The 25,344-nt window shown below is 40.4% G+C and overlaps 1 protein-coding gene across 1 annotated transcript in view; it reads left to right on the top strand.

The window, feature by feature from the left end:
* The window catches only part of SCML4 (Scm polycomb group protein like 4), a 184,760-nt gene extending 160,981 nt beyond the window's left edge, over positions 1-23,779 (top strand). The window contains exons 6-8 of the mRNA XM_043963422.1: positions 592-879; positions 15,814-15,959; positions 23,532-23,779. Of these exons, the coding sequence (XP_043819357.1) occupies positions 592-879; positions 15,814-15,959; positions 23,532-23,657 (560 nt within the window). The 3' untranslated portion in view covers positions 23,658-23,779. The remainder of the gene's footprint in view (positions 1-591; positions 880-15,813; positions 15,960-23,531) is intronic.
* The last annotated feature ends 1,565 nt before the right edge of the window (positions 23,780-25,344 follow it).

Below are 25,344 nucleotides of genomic sequence, written 5' to 3'. Positions count from 1 at the left end.
ACAGGGAGAATATACATGCATACACACATACATTCTATACATGCATACACATACACATTATACACACTTAGGGCAGAGGCAGAGATAAAATTTCTCTCAGAGCCTTTTTTTGTTTGTTTGTGAGCTCTCTCAGAGAGTGAATGAAATAAGTATTTGAATTTCATTTATTTTTTTGGCCAACAAAATGTGGGAGATCTCTGTGGATTTCTTTTATCTGCCTAACACCCCTCCCCAAATACCCTCTAGGGATAGGGTCAGGGTTGGACCTGTAATTTCATTGATTAGAATGAACTCCCAGATGTGAAAATCCCTCTCTACCAATGCAGGTTAGCACCTTCTCTTCAACTTACAGTCTAAGAGAATTGCCTTCACCACTGAGAGGTTAAGTGATTCCATCCAGGGTTGCTCAGCCAGGATGGGCCAAAAGTGATACCTGAATCCAGGTTTTCCTGGCTCACTACCTGCAATTGCCCCTAATCCCCCAGCATTGGGAATGACTGTGAGTTGACTGTCAGGGAAAGGTTTGCCATGCCCAGTGACCAATGGTCTCTTGTGCTGATCTCTGCTTTTTTGCACTGCTTCCTTGCCCAGCCAAAGCTGTCATCTCGGAAGATTACCTGGTGGACCCTATGGGTATGAAGCGCTACAGTGTGGACCCCTCTGATTCAGCCTTCAATTGCACGGGCTCTTCCTCTTCCTCCTCCCTCTACTCTGGGAGGCTGAACTCCGGAGATGGATGCCTTGGGAGAGGCCTTGCTACTTCCTCCTGCAGTCATCGCTCTGGCCCCCTGTCTTCTGGGGGCCCCTCAACTGTTGGTCTGAGGCACCAAGCATCCAGCCTCATGAGGAATGCCACTTATTTGGAAGGAAACAAAAGTGGTAACGTAATGCAACCCCATGAATCCTACCCTTGTGTAACTCAGTCTGAGGTCAGGGATGAAGGGCTCTGCACACAGGACTCTTGGGAAAGTGGCAGTTTCTTCTAGAAGCCAATACAATTGATAATTTACTCCCCTCCCCCAATACAACATAGGAGAGGGAGATCTGACCTGGTGTTAGGAGGCCCTGGACCTATTCCTTTGCTGCCTTGCATATCCCTGCCTGCATCCTCTAAGCTAAAATATATTGCTCTTATTCTTGACTCCTAGGCCACCAGGTCTCTATAGATTGCATACTTATATAGCCAGGCATGATCAAAAATGCTCTCTTGTATGTTTACTTTTCTCTACCCGGCATACATGGGCCATCTCCAAAAGCCTCCCCCAGCCTCCAATCTGCTTCGTCCCCCAGCCAGCTCCTTGTGGCAGTGAGCATAGAGAAGCAAGGAGTGATGGGAGCCAGTTTTTCAAGGGGATGGCAGATCTAGGCGGTTGAAGGAAGCAGGACCCTTCTGTCAATTTGGAGGTTCATACCATAAGATTATAAACCCTGGCCCAAGTCCCTCCCCTGGCATAATTCTCTAGGCTAGCATGAACGGATGAGCACTCAGTCTTGGATATCATTTTCCAAAGGGAGGAGTCCCTTCCCATTTTATATTTGAAAGGATGGTAGCACTTAGGGAAAAAATTAGCTGTGGTGCCCTCCCACCTCCCTTTAAATAATAAAAATAATTAATAATAATAATAACAACTAGAATTTATATAGAACTTTAAGGTTTGCAAAGTTCTTTACAAGTATTCCCTTATTTTATCCTCACAACAATCCTAGGTAGTAGATGTTACCCCCAACCCAAAAGGCAGGGAGTAGATTACTGGGAGTTGGAGCCTAAATTCGGATGAGGGAGAAGCAATGGAAGAGGACTAGGTATACATGCTTTACCCATGAATGGATTTGGCATTCACAGTGATTTAATTTGCAACACTCTGGTGGGAATGGGGATGGGACAGACATAGATTTTAAATATGTATTGAACACTAAGGTGTACCTTTAAAAAGACAACTTCAATGTAGCTGGAGAAAATTAATACAGAAAAGGACATTAATAGTTACTCTTCCCCGTTCCTTCATTTTTTATCCTTGATTCTTTTTTTTGTTTGTTTGCTTGTTTTTGGTTTGGTTTTGGGTTTTTGGGGGGGGTCACACAGCTAGTAAGTGTGAAGTGTCTGAGGCCGGATTTGAACTCAGGTCTTTCTGAATCCAGGGCTGGTGCTCTATCCACTGTGCCACCTAGCTGCCCCCCTTCATTTTTTTTATTTTTATTTTCATTTATTTATTTTTAGTGAGGCAATTGGGGTTAAGTGACTTGCCCAGGGTCACACAGCTAGTAAGTGTTAAATGTCTGAGGCCAGATTTGAACTCAGGTACTCCTGACTCCAGGGCCAGTGCTCTATCCACCTCGCCACCTAGCTGCCCTGACCCCCTTCATTTTTTAGAACAAGGAAACTGAAACTCATAGAGACTAGGTGACTTGCTCAAGGTCACTTGGATAGACATTGGATTTGAACTCCAGACTTCTGATTCCAAATATATATGATAACTTAAGGTTGAAGAAAGTACCAACAAATAGGGTGTTGAGGAAAGGTTTCTGCAGAGGAGGCACATGAGCTAAATCTTAAAGGAAGGGAGGGATTCTGTGCATTTTGAACATGAGGGACATTCCATGGACATGGCTAGTTTGAATGGAATGTAGACTACATGAAGACAGTAATGCAAAGCAAGCCTGGAAAGGTGGTCTGGAATCAAATTGTGATGGGCTTTCAATGTCAAGAAACATTATGTTTTATCCTAGATATCATAGGGAGCCACTGAAGGTCCTTGAGCAGGGTAGTGGTATGGTCATATTTGTGGTTTAAGACGATTATTTTCACAGCCATTTATAGGATAGATTGGAAGGCAGAGAGACTAAAAGCTAAGTCAATTTAGGAGGCTGTTGGCCCTTAGCACAGTGAACACCAACAACTCTAGCTAAATGAAGAGGTCCTATCATTTACATTCCATATGGCTTTTCTTTCAACCTGTCCATCCTACCCTCATATGAATGAATCAATTAACAAACATTTTTATTAAGTGCCTTTTATGTATCAAGTGCTGAGCTAGGTGAGACAAAGACAAAAATGAAACAATTTCTGTCCTCAGTCAAACCTTTGACAATACAATAATTTTCTTAACCCAGTTCTCATCCGTCTCTAACAGCTTGGCTCTTCTGAGTGGTGCTGAAGTCACTCAGTCCACTGCTAATTTTTGTTCTAAAAATCACACCCTGAATGAAAGAGGACTGAGTTATCTCTAGGAATAGTAGTGACTTTGGTCACAAACATGGCTCCATCTCCAACCCCATGGTGTAAATTGAAATCATGTCTCTTATGCAGTCCTGATAACTGCAGAAGGCCATGAGCAGATGGCAAGAGTCCAGTGTCCTGAAGAACCATTCAGCTTTCTCCCTCTGGTGAATAAGTTGGTCTGTCTTCCTGCTATCTTGATGCATGTGACTGGGCTTATCTGTCACACTTGTCAGTGTAATGTGAAGAGTGTGTGTACATGGACCATGCTTCCCTGGTTTTTGCTTTGGTATTCAGGTGAAGAAATTCTCTGAGAGTGTGTTCTCTCAGCCGAGAGCGAATCACTGAGAAATAGGAGATTTCATATAACCAAAGCTCTCTGACTTTTGTATTTACCAGTGGATTTTGAAGGATTCTCATCCATAATTAGATCCAAACTTCAGTGTTCAAAATACAGAAACAAGGTAAATCAGATCTTACTACAGCCTGCATTTTTATTGTATACTGTCATTTTTCTGGGTTAGAGTTTGGGGTTGTCTTGGGAGAGAATTATGAGTTTGAATGCTCCATACTTATAAAGTTATCATTATCCTGAATCACCAAATGGCAAAATTCCATATCTTCAGTGGATCTTTTCATCACCCAAATGAATTGTCATGATTAGGTTCATTATATTATAAAAAGATGTGAGATTTTTCTTTTCTTTTCTTTCTTTCTTTCTTTCTTTCTTTCTTTTTTTTTTTTTTTTTTTTGGTGAGGCAATTGGGGTTAAGTGGCTTGCCCAGGATCACACAGCTAGCTAGTAAGTTGTCAAGTGTCTGAGGCTGGATTTGAACTCAGGTCCCCCTGATGCCAGGGCCGTTACTCTATCCACTGTGCTACCTAGCTGCCCCCTGAACAAGAATTTATTAAGAGCTTACTGTGTGTAAGTCCCTATGCTAGGCTTTGGGGATACAAAGACAAAACCAAAAGTCTGTACCCTCAAGAAGCTTACCTTCTGTTGCCTCTTTCTTTCCTCTTATTTTTGTCTGTTTCTTTTTATATACATACACACATGCTTCTATATCACCTATCTCATTCTGCCTTATTTGGGTACATATTTTACCTCTTCTGCTAGATTATAAACTCCTTGAAGGCAGGAAATGAAGTTTTGTCCAAGCTTTCTTTCCCCATAACACCCAGCCCATTGTCTATCTCTATAGTAAATATTCAATATATCTCTGCTAAACTTAGTTGAATGGATTAGCAGGTGTGACAATAAAATTAGGGAAATTATTCCATAAGCCCCACCTAAATATTAATATCATGACTTCACAGTCACAATTCATATCCACAGCTGTGGGTAAGCATGCCTAAATGAAGTTTTTCTCTATACTTCAGCAGAATGTCATCTGCTAATTTAGTGACAAGCCAACTACCTCATGGAGCTTGCTATATATTATATGTTCTTGTAAGTACATAGAGAATAGAGATCTTTCCATACTGACTTTTGTCTTAAAAAAACATGTCTTGGGGCAGCTAGGTGGCACAGTGGATAGAGCACTGGCCCTGGAGTCAGGAGGACCTGAGTTCAAATCTGGCCTCAGACACTCAATACTTACTAACTATGTGACCCTGGGCAAGTCACTTATCCCTAATTGCCTCACTAAAAAAACCCAAAACCCCCCCAAAAACCAAAACCAAAACCAAAACAAAAACAAACAAACAAAAAAAACCCCATCTCTTAGGTCACTATTTTCTAACTTCTAGAAAAATTAAGCATCTCTATGGTGTTTCTACACAACACAATATACAAAGGATGCAGTTGGGAAGAACAATTAGCAAATTCAAATGTTAAAGTTGGCTAAATAATTCTTTTATTACTTGTTTATGGCCATAGCATTTAAAGGCCTGGCTAAACCGGTCTCCTGGCTACAAAATTCAGTAATATAAAATTCAAGGATACTTGTGTAAATGTAAGCACATTTACATTTAAACACCATCTCTTCCTTGTCTTAATAGAGGTGGGACTTCTAACTTGAAATAAACAATCAAATAGAACAGAAACCCATGAATTTGCTAATTGTTTTTTCCTAGGTTATTACCTTGTGTTTAGTGAAGTTTGTAATTCAAGAGAGGTGGCTAAGGAAATTTTACTTTAAGAAATGTCTTTCCCTATGCAAACAAAACAAACGCAAATCCCAAATGTCTGTTTGAAATTCTTAGTTTTTGTCCATTATTAAAGAACTTTTTTTTTTTTTTTTTTGGTGAGGCAATTGGGGTTAAACGATTTGCCCAGGGTCACACAGCTAGTAAGTGTCAAGTGTCTGAGGTCAGATTTGAACTCAGGTCCTCCTGAATCCAGGGCTGGTGCTCTATCCACTGCGCCATCTAGCTGCCCCATTTTTGTCCATTATTAATAGATTCTAGAGGCCCTGATACTTCCCTCCTCTCAAAAATGTAACCCTCTTCTATAATTATTCTGGGGATTTTCCACCCCCTACTTGCTCCTTGGCCCTCTCCCCCAATAGTAATATTTCACTTTAACCCATGATATGAGAGGACTATTACACAACAACAAAAAAAAAACACAAAACAAAACTAAAAAAGAGTAGGACACAATACTGTTGTCAGTATATAACATTACAGGTTAAACAGGCTTTTGTTAGCTCATTTCGGATCCCAGCCTCCATTTATAACCCTGTTTCTATGAGAAAGTGCCGAAATGAGTTCCACATTTGACAGAAATGAAATATATCTTTCCCCTTCCACCTCCCAAACAGTTCTATGATGGAAAGAACCCTGGCTCTGGAATGAGAGGTCTTAGGTTCAAAACTCTACTCCATCACTCTGGGCATTTTCACTGACTATCTCCCATACCCAGGACACTATTCTACAGGAAGCCTTCCCCAACTTCTCTAAATTTCAGTGCCTTCCCCCATTACTTATTTCTTATCTATCCTCTATATGGCTTGCTTTGTAAATATTTGCATGTTGTTTCCTCTTTCCCCCCTCCCCATTTAGATTGAAAGCTCCTTGAGGGCAGGGACTGTATTTGGTGGGGATGTGTGTGTGTGTGTGTGTGTGTGTGTGTGTGTGTGTATTCCCAGCTCTTAGCACAATTTCTGGCACATAGTAGGTGCTAAGTAAATGTTTATTGAATTGAATTGAACTATCTTTCCTCATCTCTGCCAGCTGCTTGAAAGTAGGAACTACTGTCTTTTAGCTTTCTTTCCCCATCACTTAGCACAGTGCTTGACATACAGCAGGTGTATAATAAATGATTGTTGACTAATTTCGATACTTTTATGATTTTAAAGTAAGAAGGTCTGAGTTCAAATGGAGCCTCAGATACATACTCTAGCTTTGTGACTCTGGAGAAGTAATTTAGTCTAAGTTACCTCATCTGTAAAATGGCACCAACCTCCCAGGGTTATTGTTAGGATTGAATGACACAATATTTGTAAAGCACTTTGCAAATCTTAGAAGATATAAGCACAATATAAATATATAAACATAAGAGATATTATGTAATATATAATGTATTATATGACTCATATTACATATAATATAAATATAAATGCTATCTTTTTGGGGGGTGCGGTGCAATGAGGGTTAAGTGACTTGCCCAGGGTCACACAGCTAGTAAGTGTCACGTGTCTGAGGCCGGATTTGAACTCGGGTCCTCCTGAATCCAGGGCCGGTGCTTTATCCACTGTACCACCTAGCTGCCCCAATGCTACCTATTTTTAAAGAGGCAGGGTGGTATAGTGGATAGAGTTAACACACCTGAAGTAGGGAAGACCTGGGTTCAAATCCCATCTCTAACACTTACTAGTCATAAACAAGTTATTTATCTTCTCTGAGCATTAGTTTTCCTTATCTGTAAAGTAGGGATGATATCTTCATATCTTCCTTACATCTTTCTCTTGAGGCTCAAATGACAGGTTACATATATGTATGTATATATAAACACATACATACATATATCTATATACATATATGCATATACAAATATGTGAATATATGAAATGCATGCATTTACATTATATACATGTATGTGTGTATATTTGTGTATATAAATAGAGACAGAAGAGAAGGAAGGAGAAAGGGGAGAGAGAAAATGCATTTGCTTTGGGAGTGGTGGATAAATGCCAAATATTATTATCTCAATGCAAAAATTATTAATGTTCTCATTTTACAAATGAGAAAATTGAAACCTAGAGAAATGAGGCCTTTTTTCAGTTCATGGGTACAACATGGTTGGGTGCAACAGTGGAACCCAAGAAGCATATGGTGTAGGGCAAAGAATTCTGTGTCTCTTTGGGCAAGTTACCCTCTCTGAGCCTCAGTTTCTTCATCTATAAAATGGGAATGATAATGGCACCCACCTCCCAGGATTGTTCAAAGGATCAAATGAAATACTGAATGCAAAGTGCTTTGCAAGTCTTACAATGCTATCTGAATGTCATATATGATGATGGCGATGATGACTCCTGATTCCCAATCCAGTAGTTTTTTCCATTTCCCCCATTTTTCAGATGTGGAACTGAAAACACATTCAGATCCATGACATCCATGAGGTTATTTATTGAGTTTTCACATGGGTGTGTGAGAGGCAGAGAGACAGAGACAGAGTGTACACACATGTAAAAATGTACTGGATTATTTAAAAACTAGATTCAAGGCAATTCTATTCCTGGGAATTATTTTTTCAGCTCTAGGAAAAAAAATCATTTCATCCTACCTCCATTTACAACCGGCTCTCATTTTTCATAAGCTTTTGGGCTGTATCCAGGGAAAGGACATCACTACTTACAAAGCACTCCACAACATGAGAAATGCTGGCATTTTCACAAAGGCATTTGTCAAGCAGTTTGTATGTTTCACCAGGCCTCGACACTACATTTTTTCACATCTGTCATGTGTTCTAGCTAACCTATTAAATTTGCCTGTCCTGGAGATGCCAGGCTGGATTCATAGATCTCCCTGACACCTTTGCAGTAGCCAGTCCATGTAGTTTATTTATTATCTTTATAAGCACAGACCACTGCAAAGGTTTTACAAACTTGCCGTTGGGCAAGTCCATTTTTCTTCTTCCTGAGGCTGGTTTATGAGTTGCTGTTAAATCCTGGGCAAATCTTAACATGTAATTTGTGTGTGCTACTGGTCTTTATCTAGTACAATTGTGTGACCCCGCCTCCTCTCTTCCCCCCACATTCCCTCCTCACACCCCGCCCCCCAGCTTCTCCAGAAGGTTCATACTCGTAGGCCACTAGACAAAGGTCCCATCCATGACCACTCTCCCCTTTGCCCCATCCACCTGACAGATGTTGTCTTCGGATGTTTTATAGGCAGTTCTAGTTAGAGTTCTTTTAACAACTCACTCCGAGACCACAGCCAAATTGTTTCACCTCTCCAGAGTTCAATTTTTTCATTTCTGAAATAATTAGATAACTTGTACAATCTGGTTAGTTTTAGTTAGAGTTCAGCTTCTGACTCACTCATATCACAGTCAAATTTTCCAGAGCTAACTTTTCTCATTTCTGAAATAACTAGATAACTTGTACAATCTATTGGATTCAGTTTGACAAGAATTGATTGAGCACCTACTGTGTTTGAGGCAGGCACTGTGCTAAGGATGCTATTAATAATTAGCATTTTATAGGACCTACTATGTGCCAGGTACTATGCTAAGTGCTTTACAAATATTATCTCATTTATTCCTCACCATAGCCCTAGTAGATAGGTATTATTATTATTATTATTATTATTATTATTATTATTTGGTGAGGCAATTGGGGTTAAGTGACTTGCCCAGGGTCACACAGCTAGTAAGTGTCAAGTGTCTGAGGCCAGATTTGAACTCCTGAATCCAGGGCTGATGCTTTATCCACTGCACCACCTAGCTGCCTATGATATTATTATTAATCCCCATTTTACTGTTGAGGAAATTGAGGCAAACAAAGGTTAAAGTCACTTGTACAGGGTCTTACAGCTATTAAGTATCTGAGGCCAGATTTGAACTGAGGTCTTCCTAACTACAGGCTGTGCTATTAGTTGCCTGATATTAAGATGAAACGTGACAATATCTTTGTCCTCAAGGAGTTTAAATTCTACTGGGGAAAATGAAATATACCCTAATAAGTAAGTACAAAATAATTAGGGCTGAAAAGGAGAGGAGTCAGGAAAGATTTTCATATGGAAGTAGAACTGGAAATGTGACTTGAAGGAAGATAGAGATTCCAAAAGGTGAGGAGGAACGCAGACAGACTGGGCAAAGGAATGGAAATAGGAGCTGGGATACCATGTATGAGGGTAAGCAAGCAAACCGGTTTGTCTTGGAGCACAGAGCACATAAGAGAGAGTAGGATGAGATCAGTCTAGAAACAGAGGTGAGAGCCAGATTGTGAAGGCCTTGAAATGTCAAAGAGAATTCAGATTTTATCCTAGATACAATAGGGAGCTACTGAATCTTTTTGAATAGTGTAAAGTGATCAGAGCTGCACTTTTGGAGTGTGGAGGTTGGGTTGGAATTGGGGGAGGGGAAGACACATGGATACCAAATTATTGGTGCGTTTAATGGCTTAGATAAGGGTTGATTATGGCTTGACCTTAACTGGTAGCAATTTGAGTGAGAAGAAGGGGAATTAGAAAGACTGGTTGGATAAATAAGGGTGGGTGGGGTGAATGAAAATGAAGAGTTGAGGATAGCCCTGAGGTTGCCAACCTGGGTGACTGGATGAGGAGGCTATTCCTGTTGGAAATTTAAAAGTTAGGAGCAGGGATAAGTTTAGAGTGAGAGATAACGAGTTTTATTTTGTATATGTTGAGTTTAAGATGCTTCAAGAGAAGATGTCCAACAGGCAGCTTGATGATATGGGAATTGGAGCCAAGGAAAGCAATGAGGATTGGCTATGTCCATTTGGGAGTCATCTGCAAAGAGATAATTAAGTTGAAGAGATCCTTAGGAAAGAGTGTAGAGATAAAAGGGAACATCCAGGACAGGGCCGACATCCAGCAAAGGAAGTAGAGAAAGATGAGCTAAAAGGGTAAGAGGAGAACCAGGAGCAGCATCCTGAGGAGAACCAGGAGCAGCATCCTGAGAAGCCAAGGGGGCAGAGGTCAACAGGCTATAGTGATGTCAAGAAGGATAATGACAGAAGTCTTTTGTAGTTCTACAAATTTCTGACCCCACTATACTCCAGGATCTGATCCTCGATTTCCTTCTACTTTTGACTAGTTCTAGAGTCTTTCTTTAAAACGAGCTTTTCTTTTTCTGTTTAACCAGTTGAGGTAATATGGGAAATCAGTTCCCTGAGCTTACCGAGAAAGAATGCTTGCTTTCCATAGACTCACCTGCTCATTTTTCTTCATTTTTCTTTATTCATGCCAAAAAGAGGACATTAGACTCAACCCCAGTCTTGACAGCTACAAAATCATTAATAGCACAGTAGACTCCCAGTCTTTTCTAATCAGAGCACCTATTATCATCCTGATTAATTCAAATGCTGTGATGAAGTAGGATTTAAAAGTATTTGACAAATGTGATTTCCTTGATTCTTAATCCTCTCCTTGAGTGCACATGTCTTTAAACACAATGGCATTCAGATGGCTTTCTGATGCATTAAAGATTTTCCAACAGAATGTTCCAGTGCAGAACACCTTCTCTCATCCACATCCCACAGAGAGCAAGAAGAAAGACTTCTTAGCCTGTGAAATCCCTTCCCCAACCATAGTGCACACATGCAGTGACAGGGAGGCAGAGGGTCTGTTTTCCTCAGCATGAATGGGCTTCTGTGTATTTTTTCAAATCCTTTATGAGGAAGAGAAAATAGGACAATAGAAAACTGCTGTGACCCTGTGGTCTAAGAAAGAGACACAGGAATTCTTAAATTCCAATCCAAAGAGTCTCCACAGGTAACCTGGGAGAGTTCATTTCATCAATGCTCAGTGTCTTCATTTTTCTATTGTAAAACAAGAGTAATGATTCCCTGTTTATAAGATTGCCTATTTAGTGATTGGATAGTGGATATTTAGCCTATTGGAGATTTCCCACTGGTTGTACCTTTTGTTTTAAAAAAAAATTGGGCTTGTGATTTCATTGGTATGAGGTGTTGCCAATGTAGATCAGTACTTACCCTGAAATGTATCGTCCTAGAGAGTTGTCTGGGAGCACTAAGAAGTTAATTGACTTGCCCAGGGTCACAGATCCATATGTGCCAGACATGGAATTTGAATCCACATCTACCTGACTCTGGAGGCAGCTGGGTAGCTTAGTGGATAGATAGTTGGACCAAGAGTATGGAAGACCTGAGTTCAAATCCAGTCTCAGACACTCACTAGCTGTGTGACCCTGAGCAAATCACTTAACGACTGTTTGCCTTAATCCAACAGAGAAGAAAGTGGCAAACCACTCTAGAATCTTTGCCAAGAAAACCCCATGATCAGTATTGGTGTGCTATGGTCCATAGGTTCCCAAAGAGTCAGACAGGACTGAACAACCACTACCTGATTCTAAGACCTGCTTTTTATGCACTAGAGAGCTTAAATTCTACAAGGGTAAACAACAAACATCTTGTTAATTAAATACAAAATATATACAAATTAAGTTCAAAATAATTTTGAAGTCATGATGTAGGTCCAACATAAAACTTATTACCCCTTCCTCCCTACCCTTCACCCCAATCCTCCTTTCTCCCCAACTTCACTATTTCTATCTAGGGGATCCTGACCCAATCAGCCAAGTTTCCAATCTCATACTTGTCCTTAACTCTTCCCTCTCCCTCACCCCCATATACCCAATCAGTTGCCACGTCTTTTACCTCTACACCATTTCCTAAATCCATCCGCTTCTCTCCACTCACTGGGAACCTCCCCCAGTTTGAATTCTCATCACCTGTCACCTGAATCATTGCAATAGACTCCTAATTGGTTTCCCTGCCTCAAGTTTCTTTCCTCTAATCTATCTTCCAGACAGCTGCCAAAGTGATATTCCTAAAGCAGAGTTCTTACTATGAAAAGCTCCAGTGGCCCCTGTTGCCTGTAAGATAAAATACAAACTCTATTTGGCTTTTAAAGCCCTTCACAAACTGCCTCCAGTCTTCCTTTCTATCCGTATTTCATGTTATTCCCCTTCACATACCTGATGTGTGGTAGCAGTATGAATAAGAGGGAAAGACAGTGTGGGTGTTGGGGGGCAGTGTTTTGCAGTAGAATTCATGGTACATTATGGAAGAAAAATTGACAGATCTTAGCAGCTGATTGAGTAGGAAGTTGGTGATGGTAAGGAAAGAGGAGTCAAAGATGACTCAAAGGTTTACAGTCTGGTTGGCCTAGAAGATAATAGTGCTATCAACATTGTGTAAGGGCTGGGATACTGCCTGTCTCTTGTCACTTCTATGTGGGTTCAGTCTCATCCATCAGCCACACTACCTTAAGCCTACTCTCACCCTATGCTCTAGAAAGGGGCACCATCTGGGAAGTATGGCCCCAGATATTTACTAGCAATGTGGCCCTGGACAAGTCACTCAACCTCTGTCTGCTTCAGATTCCTTAAGTATAAAATGGGGATAATAATAGCACCTACCTCTCAGGGTTGGTTTAAGGATCAAATGAGATAATTGTAAAATGCTCAGCACAGTGTTTGGCACAGAGTAGGCACTTAATAAATCCTTCCTTCCTTCTTCCCTTCCTCCCTCTCTTCTTCCTTCCTCTCTCCATCCTTTCCTCCCTTCTTCCTTCTTTCCTTCCTTACTTCTTCCTCTCTCCCTCTCCCTCCTTCCTTCCCTTCCTCTTTCCTTCCTCCCTTCTCTCCTTTTCCTTTCTTCCATCCTTCCTTCTTCCTTTCCTTCCTTCCTTCCTCCTCCCTCCCTTCTTCCTTCCTCTCTCCCTCTTCCTCCTTCCCTCCCTTCCTTCCTCCTTCCTTCCTTCCTTCCTTTCTTTCTTTCTTTCTTTCTTTCTTTCTTTCTTTCTTTCTTTCTTTCTTTCTTTCTTTCTTTCTTTCTTTCTTTCTTTCCTTCCTTCCTTCCTTCCTTCCTTCCTTCCTTCCTTCCTTCCTTCCTCCCTCTCTCCCTCTCCTTTCCTCCTCTCTTCCTCCCTCCCTCTCCTTCTTCCCTCCCTTCCTTCCTTCCTTCCTTCCTTCCTTCCTTCCTTCCTTCCTTCCTTCCTTCCTTCCTTTCTTCCTTCCATCCATCCATCATTCCTTTCTTCCTTCTTTTAATGCCCTAAATCACTTAGCTAGTATTAAGTGCCTGCTCTCTGCCAGGCACTATATCGTAGGCAATGGAGATGGGGCATAGGGACTGGATTTCATTTATACAGGGAACTCGCAAGTGAAGAAACTCCCTTTATTGTTGTAGCTCAGAGCCTTCTGTGCAACTCAGAATCTTAACAAATTGCCCAAAGCATTGAGAGTTTAAGTGACTTATGCAGGCACTGGGGAAACTAAGGCAAAAATGAAGTATCCCTGCCTTCATTGGGCTTATGCACCATTGTGGAAGATAACATAGATACATATAATTAGACACAAAAGCAAAAAACTGGATTAAGACATATATAAAAATATAAGGTTATTTGAGTGGGAAGGAGGAAGAGGCACTAACAATTGGGGAGATCAGGAAAGGTCTCTTGTAGGGTATGATACTTTAGCTGAGCTTAAAGGAAACGAAAGGTTCGGCAATATAGAGATGTGGAGTGAGTTTGAGCTGGGCTCAGTTTCTCCATCTGTAAAAGAAGAGGTTGAACTAGATGTTCTCTAAAGTCCCTTCCATCTCTAAATGCTATGACCTTTAAGAATCAGTTCAGGGGGGCAGCTAGGTGGCGCAGTGGGTAAAGCACTGGCCCTGAATTCAGGAGGACCTGAGTTCAAATCCGATCTCAGACACTTGACACTTACTAGCTGTGTGACCCTGGGCAAGTCACTTAACCCCCATTGCCCCGCAAAAAAAAAAAAAAAAAAGAAGAATCAGTTCAGTAGGGGCAGCTAGATGGCACAGTAGATAAAGCACCAACCCCGGATCCAGGAGGACCTGAGTTCAAATACAGACTCAGACACTTGACACTTACTAGCTGTGTGACCCTGAGCAAGTCACTTAACCCTCATTGCTCCACAAAAATGAATGAATGAATGAATGAATGAATGAATGAATGAATGAATGAATGAATGAATAAACGTTAAGTACAGTACAAGAGAGATTTGGATTTACTTGTGCTTTTTTGGAGATTCCAGAGCAGTCTTTTAATTGTCCATTCCTATCTTCTGCAATGTCTCTTGTGGAATTCTTGTACCTCCAGCACTTCCCCTTTATATACCAACCGTGTCCTTAGAAGTGAGAGACGTATTCATTATAAATCATTTGGTACTGACAGGAATCAGGAAGGTTGAGCCAATATGAGTCTTTGGTGATGGAAAGTTTTTTTTTTTTCTTTTTCTTGGTGTGATGTAAAAATGGACTTTCCAGGTCCCTAGACTGGGTGACACATGTCTTGGGTGATAAACCCCTTGTAAGGGGATTTACATGGATGTGATGTTGAAGATTCATCCTTCTGAAGAAACCAAGAATAAAGACATAAATGTACCTCCATTCTGTAGTGTCTTTATTGCTTTGATTTAAAGTCAGTGTGGGCTAAAGTGACCTTAAATCATCCTGCCTTCATAGTATTTAAAAAGTCACATTTTCAGTGTTTATCTTAGCACTTCTTAGCAGGTTAACAAATAGACTGTTCATCAAGGCACCTCAACTCAAGGAGAGACTAGGATTAAAACAATACTGAACAGAAAGGGATAGCTGGGTGGTGCAGTGGTTAGAGTACCTAGCCTGTAGTAAGGAAGACTCATTTTCTTGAGTTCAAATCTAGCCTCAGATACTAGCTATGTGACCTTGGGCAAGTCATTTAACTTTATTTGCCTTAGTTTCTCATCTATAAAAATAAGCTGGGGAAGGAAATGGCAAACCACTCCAATATATTTTCCAAGAAGACCCCAAATGGGGTCATGAAAAGTCAGCCATGACTGAACAACCGAGCATAAAGGACATCAGTTGGTACAGGAAAAGAATCTCCCAACCCCTGTTTCTTCTTCTCCCATTTTAGGGCCTAGAGAGAACAGAAATCTTGGTGTCCAGATGGGATCTTAGAGTTGTAGACTTAAGGCCAGAAGAGGACTTAGAGACCCCTTAGTTCAATCTCATTTTACAGAAGAGGAAACTGAGTCTCAGGGGTGTTAAGACCACAAAGATAAGTGTTAGAAGTGGTATTTGAATTCAGATCCGGCGGCACCAGAGCCAGTGTGACTTCAGACACCTTCCTCGCTGTTCAGTCCTCCTGCAATGGCCTTGATAGGGACAGGAGAGGGAAACAACTTGGAGCCCTTCCCTTGTCCAGCAAGAGAATGAGTCTCTTTTCTCCATCCCACCATCTTCCCTGCCCCAACCTCCAACCCCCAGCCCATCACATACACCCACCCACCTCTTGGTGTTCCGTGCCCTGATTAATTAAGAAAATTCATTTCCCCTTCTCTCAGTCTAGAGCCCAGGAGAATCCCTGAGGGGGTAGACCCTGAGTCCATTATCTAATAGCCCTTTCTGCATTTCTTCTATTTGTTCATCCCCATTTAGCCTCAAGTCCTTCTCCAGATGGACAAGATACATCCCGGCCCACCAGCAAGAATCCCTCTACCTGGACTGTGGAAGATGTAGTCTGGTTTGTGAAAGATGCTGACCCTCAGGCCTTGGGACCTCACGTGGAGCTCTTCAGAAAACATGTATGTAGATGTCATAGGCCCTGGGGTTGTGTGTGTGTGTGTGTGTGTGTGTGTGTGTGTGTGTGTGTGTGTGTGGTCTGAGATAAACATACAGATGACACTGATTTGTTCAGGTGGACCAAATGAACAACACCTCACTAAAGAGTACTTGCCTATTCTCCATTACCCAGCTAGAGAATGAAGCTTTATATATAATAATAATAATAATAATAATAAATAATAATAATAATAAATAATAATAATTATTATTATTATTTTGCGGGGCAATGGGGGTTAAGTGACTTGCCCAGGGTCACACAGCTGGTAAGTGTCAAGTGTCTGAGGCTGGATTTGAGCTCAGGTACTCCTGAATCCAGGCCGGTGCTTTATCTACTGTGCCACCTAGCCGCCCCATGAAGCTTTTTTTTTTTTTTCCAGAGGACCGGAGTTTAAATCTCGCCTCTGGTACTTATGACAGATATGATCTTGGAGAAGTCACTTAACCTCTCAAGACCTCAGTTTCCTCATTTGTAAGATGAGGAAGCTGGACTAGAAGGCCTGTAAAGTCCCTTCTAGCTCTAGATCAAAGATCCTATAACTACTTCTGTTATTTCTGCTTCAGGGATAACATTTCCTTTGTCCCACAGGTTAACTGGTTTTGACATTTACCAGTTAGGACAGTTTGGAGTTATTTCCCCCTAAGTAAAATGGTGGCTGGTCTTCCCATTATATTGCTCATTTGAGGACCCACTAATCAAGGGGAGGTTATAGACTATATCCAGTTAGGACCTTTCCTAGAAAATGTGACCTTCTTGCCCTGAACATTGAGGGCCCATTCCCACAAAAAGTGCCAAGGATTTCTTAAGGCTCAAGTCTCAACACTCCTGTGGACCATGAATGTGAGGTGAGGTTTTCCTGGGATCTGAAATTTGTGCTGCTGCTTAGCACTTCCTGTCTCTAAGTACTTACGTATGAGTTATTGCTCATGAATATGGGTCAGGATCATTGGCCTCAGGTTGAAGATAGACCTGGGAGAGTCATTTGAATTACTAGGCTTAACCAAAACGAATGAGACAGAGTTTTTGAAATGCCCTGAGATTCCCTTAGGTCAAGGGCTGGATTTACACTAAACTATCCTATTAACCTGTTTTGTCATCTCCCGGTATAATGCATTATTTGTTTTTACTCTATTCCTGGAAACTTCTTATTCTAAATAAGTTCTTTTGGCAAAGGATTAGAAAAAGTATTGGAGAGTGTCTGTGACAAGCCCACTTCTATGTCATGTGCTTCCCCTATAGTTGCTATAGGTAAGGAAAACTCCCTACCATGTACCCTCAGTGTGATGACTGGCAGCCTCAATAAATTGACACAGTAGCCACATCTGTCATTTATAGAGGAACTGGCATTGCACTGGTGTTGGGGGGGGGAGGGAGGGTAGAAGAAAACTTATTTCCCTACTGACACCCGAATCTTGTTTACATGGTTTTCATTTGCAAAATAATCCAAACATTTATGCTATTAGTCATCCTCCATCCTCATTCAGAAAAAGTCTGAAAAATATGAATAGAATAAATCACCCCCACACTCTTGCCCTGCCTCCCAATACCCCTTCAGTTTTCTCTATCCCTTTCACTATCACAAGCACTGCCATCCTCAGCTCTGTCACTAAAAACTATCTATGAGGAACTTGGGTGAGACCAAGGGTCTCTGCAGTGTCCAACATCTGGAGGGCTTGACATCAAACACGCCAATCCTACTTGCCTTTTTGTGACCATAAAGCAAAGATACTGATGTTTTCTCAAAGCAAACATCCCAGAACTTATTTATCCAAATGAGTGTTGTCCCCTCTATCCATCCATCCATCCATCCATCCATCCATCTATTGGGAAGCTTGCCCAGGTCCACACAGAGCTATCCAGATTTGAACTCAGGTCCTCCTGACTTTAGGGCCACCTAACTACCTCTAGTGCTACTCCCTTTAAAGCAATTTTCTTGGGAAGGTAGACACTTAGTTCTGCACTTACTTATTCCTTATTCCTCCCTACTTGTTTTTGATTGACTTTTGATTATAATAAAAAAATCAAATCTACCGTCAAATGATTCATTACCATTGAGGTTTTGTATTCATAAGAATGGGCCCCAGTTGACTCAAAAGAAATTCAAAAACCATTCTAAATAATGACAGCATCATTGGAATAAATGTCTAGCTTCACAAGAGGATTACTTTGAAGGGGTCAACGATCATTTATATTTATAAGTTTGAGGATGTTTGTTTAAAATCACTCATATTACTTTATAGTCACACATCATATTTAGTAGATGTGTTCTAGGAAACAACAATCTTTTACAAATCAAAGAATCTTTTAAATGCATGAGGAAAAGCCACTATTTAAAGTAGCAGTTCTGATTCTTTGTGTCCTGAAACCCATAGACAGTGAAGTCTCTGGATACCTCTGAACGTTTTTAATAATGAGGGGAAATGCTAAATTACAGTTAGGGATTAGTGGAGTCCCCCATTTGAGTTTATGGACCCCTGAAATCTATCCATAGTTCTTTTGTGGTCCATGTACCCTAAAATAATTCTATGGAGTCCTTTTATAAATGAAGCATTATACTACAATTTTATCTTTTTCTGAAAACTGGATTTTCATTTAAGATAGTTTAAGCAGGGGGCAGCTAGATGGCGCAGTAGATAGAGCACCGGCCCTGGAGTCAGGAGTACCTGAGTTCAAATCCAGCCTCAGACACTTAACACTTACTAGCTGTGTGACCCTGGGCAAGTCACTTAACCCCAATTGCCTCACTAAAAAACAAAATAAAACAAACAAACAAAAAAGATAGTTTAAGCAGGTTAAACCTGCAAATTCCATTCCCAAGGGACAAATATGTCCATGAAAAAGTTTAGGTGGACATTTAATTTAAAGTCCCTGTCTAGATTTAGAACTCAGTCCTACAGATCATGCACTGTCAGCCTCATGATATCATTCAGTCTCCCATAAATTCAAAACCTTGATTGATGATTTCTTCCCTCTTCCTCCCTCTCATATCCAATCAGTTACCAAGTTCTATGGATTCTACTTTGTGCCTCCTCCTCTCTTATTCCTGCTTCCCACTCTCTCCATCTCCAAACTATCCTTAATACTGCTATGAGACTAATCTTCCTTATGCACTAACCTGACAATGTTATCATTCTGCTCAAAAGTCTTCAGTGGCTCCTCCTGAATAGACTTTGGATTTTTTTTTTTTTGGCCTGGAATTCAAAGCTTTCCTCAATTTGGCACCAAACGACTTTTCTAGCTTTTCCCCAAAGTGTTCCACCCCAAAATTATTCTAAATTCCAGTCAAACTGCATTGTAGCCTACCTTCCCCCACCACACACGTCATATGGTTTCCTAACTTCTGAGCTTTGCTCATGCTCTTCCTTCTGCCTGCAATTCTCTCTCTCCCTCTCGACCCATTAAGTTGAGCCTAGTGACCATCTCAGGCACTTTCCTTCAGGAATGGGAACTGGAGCCAGATTCACTGTGACTCAATTCACCGTGCTGTGTTAGATAGAACTTCAACTTATAGTTTTCATTGTTACTTGCTCCACTCTGATATATGCTATGTTGGGGGAATAAGGGAGTATTAGCAACCAGGTGACAAACCTTGTCTACTGACAAGTACCCATAAATGCCAATCCCCCAAACAAATGATAATTATGCAGGGAGGAAAGATCAAAGACAAGCACCCCCCCCCCACCACACACACACACTGTGGGAGACTATCTCATGAAAACTGCTACAAAAATAACTGCTACAAAACTTCATGAAAACATTAGTAGCTGGGGGCAGCTAGGTGGCACAGTGGATAAAGCACTGGCCCTGCATTCAGGAGGACCTGAGTTCAAATGTGGCCTCAGACACTTGACACTAGCTGTGTGACCCTGGGCAAGTCACTTAACCCCCATTGCTCTGCAAAATACAAACAAACAAACAAAAACCATTCTTAGCCATTAGCACAACTGGATAAATTAGTTTATCATATCAGTTTGCTATTATCTAACAAATAGCAGGGTCCAGAGGCAATGGGGAACATCTTTTGATTGAGAATATGAGGTAAAGGAAGAGAAGTTTATTGGAGAAGCCTGAGTGGATATTTAGTTCTCTCCAGGGAAGGCTTATATCCCAGTGGGAGACCCTAGGTTTAGTAGGTCAGTAAAGTATAAAAGAAAAGGGGTGGGGGTGTGAAGGGGAAGGACAATTAAGAGGAGAGTGGGGCCAACAACAATTGACCCGCTCCAGAATTCTACCTTAGGGCTGGGCCTGGAACCAAGGAGAAAGGGAGGCTTGTTGCTATTCTCATTAATCATTCCCCTTCTTGAAACCCTTATCAGTTCCATGTTGTGTCTATGGTTCTGGGAAATATTCAATGCAAGCATCCAAACTGAGGTGAGAAGAGGCTAAAGAAGCCCAATTGAATTAAAGTCATGAATTAAATATATCTCCAGGAGTTCTGTGTCTTTTTTAGCAAAATGGGATTAATACAAGTACCACCAGTGATTAGCATATTAACTGTAGCCCAATAATTGCATGAGCTAAACCCTAGTAAGAACAGGTGAATAATTTTTGTGTGGTTATTGACAGGACTAGAAGAAGGTGCCTGACGCCTCTCACTGGGTGCAATTATAACATTGGCAATCAACTAAAGTTAGGGATGAAAATTTTAGGGAAAAAAACCACAAGCAGCCCAGGGAATAAGTGGCACATGGAAAAATGAAGCCACAAAACCTCAGACCTGGTTTTGTTCACATATTCTAGGATATGATGGATGTCACGTCTTATTCCTAAAGACAGAGAAGTTGGAATGAGGGGACCTGGTTTGGGGAACACGGCATAGAGACCTCACTGAGCAATAGGGATGTTCTCTCCAATTCCTTCAACAAGAGGACATGGGCAATGAGAAGATTAGGGTGGCCCCAAAGCACACCAGAAGAGAATGCTAGCCAATAGAATGTAAATTCCTCATGGGTAGAGACTTTGCTTTTTCAGCTTTGCATCCCCATCACTTAGAATAGTGCCAGGGACATAGATGATGCTTAATAAATTCTTGTTCAATCACATTGTAGAGCTTTTCCTCTCAATTCTCTATTGAGAGACATGGATCTCTCACAGGTCCATTGTGAGACATGGGTCAAACTCCCTCATGTCAGAAAGGGGAAGTAATTAGTCCAGGATAACATAGTTAAGAAGCAGAGTATGAATTCAAACCCCAAGCCCTTTTCCTTTAAATCTGGTGATAGGGCAGCTAGGTGGCGCAGTGGATAGAGCACCGGCCCTGGAGTCAGGAGGACCTGAGTTCAAATCCGGCCTCAAACACTTAACACTTACTAGCTGTGTGACCCTGGGCAAGTCACTTAACCCCAAGTGCCTCACTAAAAAAAAAAAAAAATCTGGTGGTACTCTTTCCATGAGAAAGAACAAGGACATGCACATAAACAAGATTTAAAGATGAACTCTCTAATAATATACCAGTTATAGATTCAGAGCTGGAAGAGACTGTGGAGATCATCTCTTCCAAATCCTTTCTTTTACATGCCTGGAAAATGAAATCCAGGAAAGCAAAAAATTTCACTTTTTCAAGGTTACACAGCCAGTAAGTAGCATTTCCAGGACTTGAACCCAAGTCTTCTGACTCCAAATCCAGTTCTTTTTTTAGGCAAGATGGAGAAAAGTTAAAATAATAGGTAGGCGAGGCAGCTAGGTGGCGCAGTGGATAAAGCATGGGCCCTGGATTCAGGAGTACCTGAGTTCAAATCCGATCTCAGACACTTGACACTTACTAGCTGTGTGACCCTGGGCAAGTCACTTAACCCCCATTGCCCTGCAAAAAAAAAATAATAATAATAGGTAGGCACTGAGGGGCCTATACCCTTTAACACTTATATTTCTTAAGTATTCATTTAAGTACTCAACTATAGACTTAAACACTTGTTCCTAAGTGACTATTTACAGCCCTACTATACATACATACATAATATCAATATATTGTATATATTATATATGCACATATAAACAGATATAGTTATAGCTATAGATAGAGAGATGGCATCTCAGTGGTGCAGTGGATAGAGCACCTATCCTGGAGTCAGGAAGATCTGAATTCAAATCCAGCTTCAGACACTTAACTAGTTGTGTGACCCTGGACAAGTCACTTAACTTCTGTTTGCCTCAGTTGCTTCATCTGTAAAATGAACTTGAGAAGGAACTTAGCAAACCACTCTAGTATCTTTGCCAAGAAAACTCTGAATATGATCATAAAGAGTTGGATGTGACTGAAACAACTGAACAACAAATTTATATATATATACATATACATATACATACACACATGTGTGTGTATATACATATATAGAGAAAATATATGGAAGTATTTGGAATATATATTATACGTACACAGATATACTTGTATGTGTATGTGTGTATTACTCAGAAAACAGGATAAAGCAATTCTAAGAGATACTAAGCCAGGCAGTCAGGTATGACAATCACTTTCAAAATCAGGAAATATTGATTTGTTTTTCTTCAAGTCACCAGAGGTAAAAGATGTTGCCTTTAAAAGCCTCTATATCATAGAGCAGTAAGTTAATGCATATCAGTCATCATAAACATCATAATTATTATTATTAACTAAGGCCTTACATTTCTAATGTACAAGGTCACTTTTCTTGATAGGCCTTGGTATTTAACACTTCCTCAGCAAATATAACTTGGAAAAAGATAAAGGTGGTTATTGACAAGGAGAATGCAACCCACTTTAAAAAGTTCATGTGATTTTAAGTTAGCCTTGGCCCTAGAATTCACAAATCTAAGCAATTTGAAACAATGCCTCCTAAATTACTAGATTGATCAAATTGTTTTATGCAGTAATACCACTACCAGACCCACTCCCCTCTACCTATACCTCTGTCCTTCTCTGTGTCTGTGAGAAAAAGAAAAAAGGATCTATATATACAAACACATTTATAGCTGCTCTTCTCACACTAGCCCAAAACTAAAAACTAAAGGGATGACCACGTATTTCAAAATGACTAAACAAATTATGGTTTGCGAATATAATACAACAGTATTGTACCATAAGAAATGATAGACTAGATAGTTTCAGAGGAAACTGAGAATTCAGTGAAATGATGCAAAATAAAATGAACAGAATTAGAACAATTTATACTATAACAGCTTTATAGAGAAAACATCTTTAAAAAGAATTCTATATCAATGCAATAATGAACCATGAGTCCAGAGGACTGAAAAATGCAATGTCACCACTCTCTTGCCAGAGAGAGGGTGATCTCAAAATGAGACACACATTTTTCTGAGTGGCCAATGTGAATATATTGCTGGGCTCTGAATATTCATGAGGGTTTTATTTTTCACATTTTGTTGTAGTTCAATTAGGGGTGGTATGGTGAGAGGGAGAAATAATAAATGTTTATAAAAATAAGATAGATATGAAAAATATTCACAAGAATATGACCATCCTCTCTCAAATATCCCCTCTATCTTTGTCTCTTGACTCTTTCTCTGTCCCTCTCTTCTGTCTTTCTCTCTCAACTAGGAAATTGATGGCAATGCATTGTTACTGCTCAAGAGTGACATGATCATGAAATATTTGGGCTTGAAACTAGGGCCTGCCCTGAAACTTTGCTACCACATTGATAAACTCAAGCAGTCCAAGTTCTGAGATTCTCTGGAGCATAGAAGCCACATGCTGACATCATGTAAAAGGGTGGAATTTAAGGTAATTTGCTGCCTTACCAACCACAAAATTATTTTCTCCTTAAAACAAAACAAAACAAAGACTTTGGTGGGATTTTTTTTTTAACATTTTGTGCATTTTTACCTTTTTTGTTAAAAAAAATAAAGTACAGCCTTTTAAAGAGGCTGCTTCATGTTAACAAGTTGTTAAAAAAAGGTACAAAAAACTTAATAATTATTTTTAACATTCCTAATATGATTGTTGTTCTTAAAGTAAGCCTTATTTTTGTAACCCCAAAGTGAGAACACTGCATGTGATAGCCCTCTGAAACACCTTGCGGGTTACAAAGAGACTGTAAGAAGAAAGACAACCCTGGTAGACTCGAGGGGTGGTGGTGAGGGATTAATCCTTGATTAATTACAAAATGTTGCCAGTTCAAACAGTGCCAACAGCAGCTCTGCCCAGGTTTAAGTACAAAACCCAGGGCATTACCAGTGTTGGTCGGCTTCGTTCAACTCTCAGAGATTTCTTACAAGAATTAATTCTTTGTCTTGCACTATCTGGAAAACTTGAATTCTTTTGCTTTCCAAGAAAATGAGAGAGAAGAATGGGGAAGACTGGAGAGGAGAGAAGAGAGACTAGGAGAGAAGAGAAGAGAAGGTTTCTTGCTGGCTGAAATACCTTGTTGTCCCACTAGAGGGGAGACTCTTAATGAACTTTCAAAATTTTAACTTCACAATATTGCTCTTATACAAAAAGGAATATCTGTGTTCTTAAACTGTACCTGGCCTGTACATTTGGGAATTAGTCCAACCAACCCATCCACAATCAGAACCAGAGCATGCAACAAAGCAAAGAAACCAAAATCCAGAGTGGTGCTGTTTTCATGTTCAGTAATTGTTGGCTTACTGGCTGACTATCTGTCTAACTGACTGGCTGACCAACAAAGAGAGTCCTTCTGTTTCATGCTCCCTAATTGTTGTTGGCTGGCTGACTGTCTGTCTGTCTAATTGAGTGACTGAGTGACTAGATGATTGATTGTCTATCTGAGTGAGTTTCTTTCTGTCTGAGTGACTCGATGACTAAGTAGCCAACAGGGTAAGAGAACGATTCTACTTCATGCTCACTAATTGTTGTTGCCTGACTAGCTGACAACCTAACTGATTGTAACAGCCACATGTCAAGAACAGGACTTAAATCACATTGAACTTGGTAGAGTATTCCATTTTGGTGCCATTTCTAGAGGGATCTCCTTGATTTTATTGAAAAAGATATCTCAGAAGAATGAGTCACAGGTGGTCAACTGGAAAATGCTAAAAGTCTGAACCAAGTTCTGGACCTAGAAAGCACTGACCTAAAAACATCCTTGCTGGACTGTAGTTGTAACTGTGGCTAATTTCATTAGTCTTTAACACATACACAGACATGGTGTTTAGGGTTGGATTCAATTTACAAATAGGTTTTTTCTCCCCACCATGAAGGAATACAAAAAATTGATTTTCTACCACTTTCACAGCTGTGTCCAACAGGAGAGTGATATAGTTTATAATTTAATGGGACAGGAGGGGGTTGAATACTTTTTCCTTTCCTCTCTGTCCCTTGGTTTTCTCTCATTGAGTTGGAAAATCTTTAGAAAGGTGGTTTGATCTTTTCTAAGTGGATCATACTCTGT

Source organism: Dromiciops gliroides, chromosome 4 (genome assembly GCF_019393635.1).
Source record: "Dromiciops gliroides isolate mDroGli1 chromosome 4, mDroGli1.pri, whole genome shotgun sequence".
Taxonomy (NCBI): domain Eukaryota; kingdom Metazoa; phylum Chordata; class Mammalia; order Microbiotheria; family Microbiotheriidae; genus Dromiciops; species Dromiciops gliroides.
This window is presented reverse-complemented; position numbering and strand designations above follow the sequence as displayed.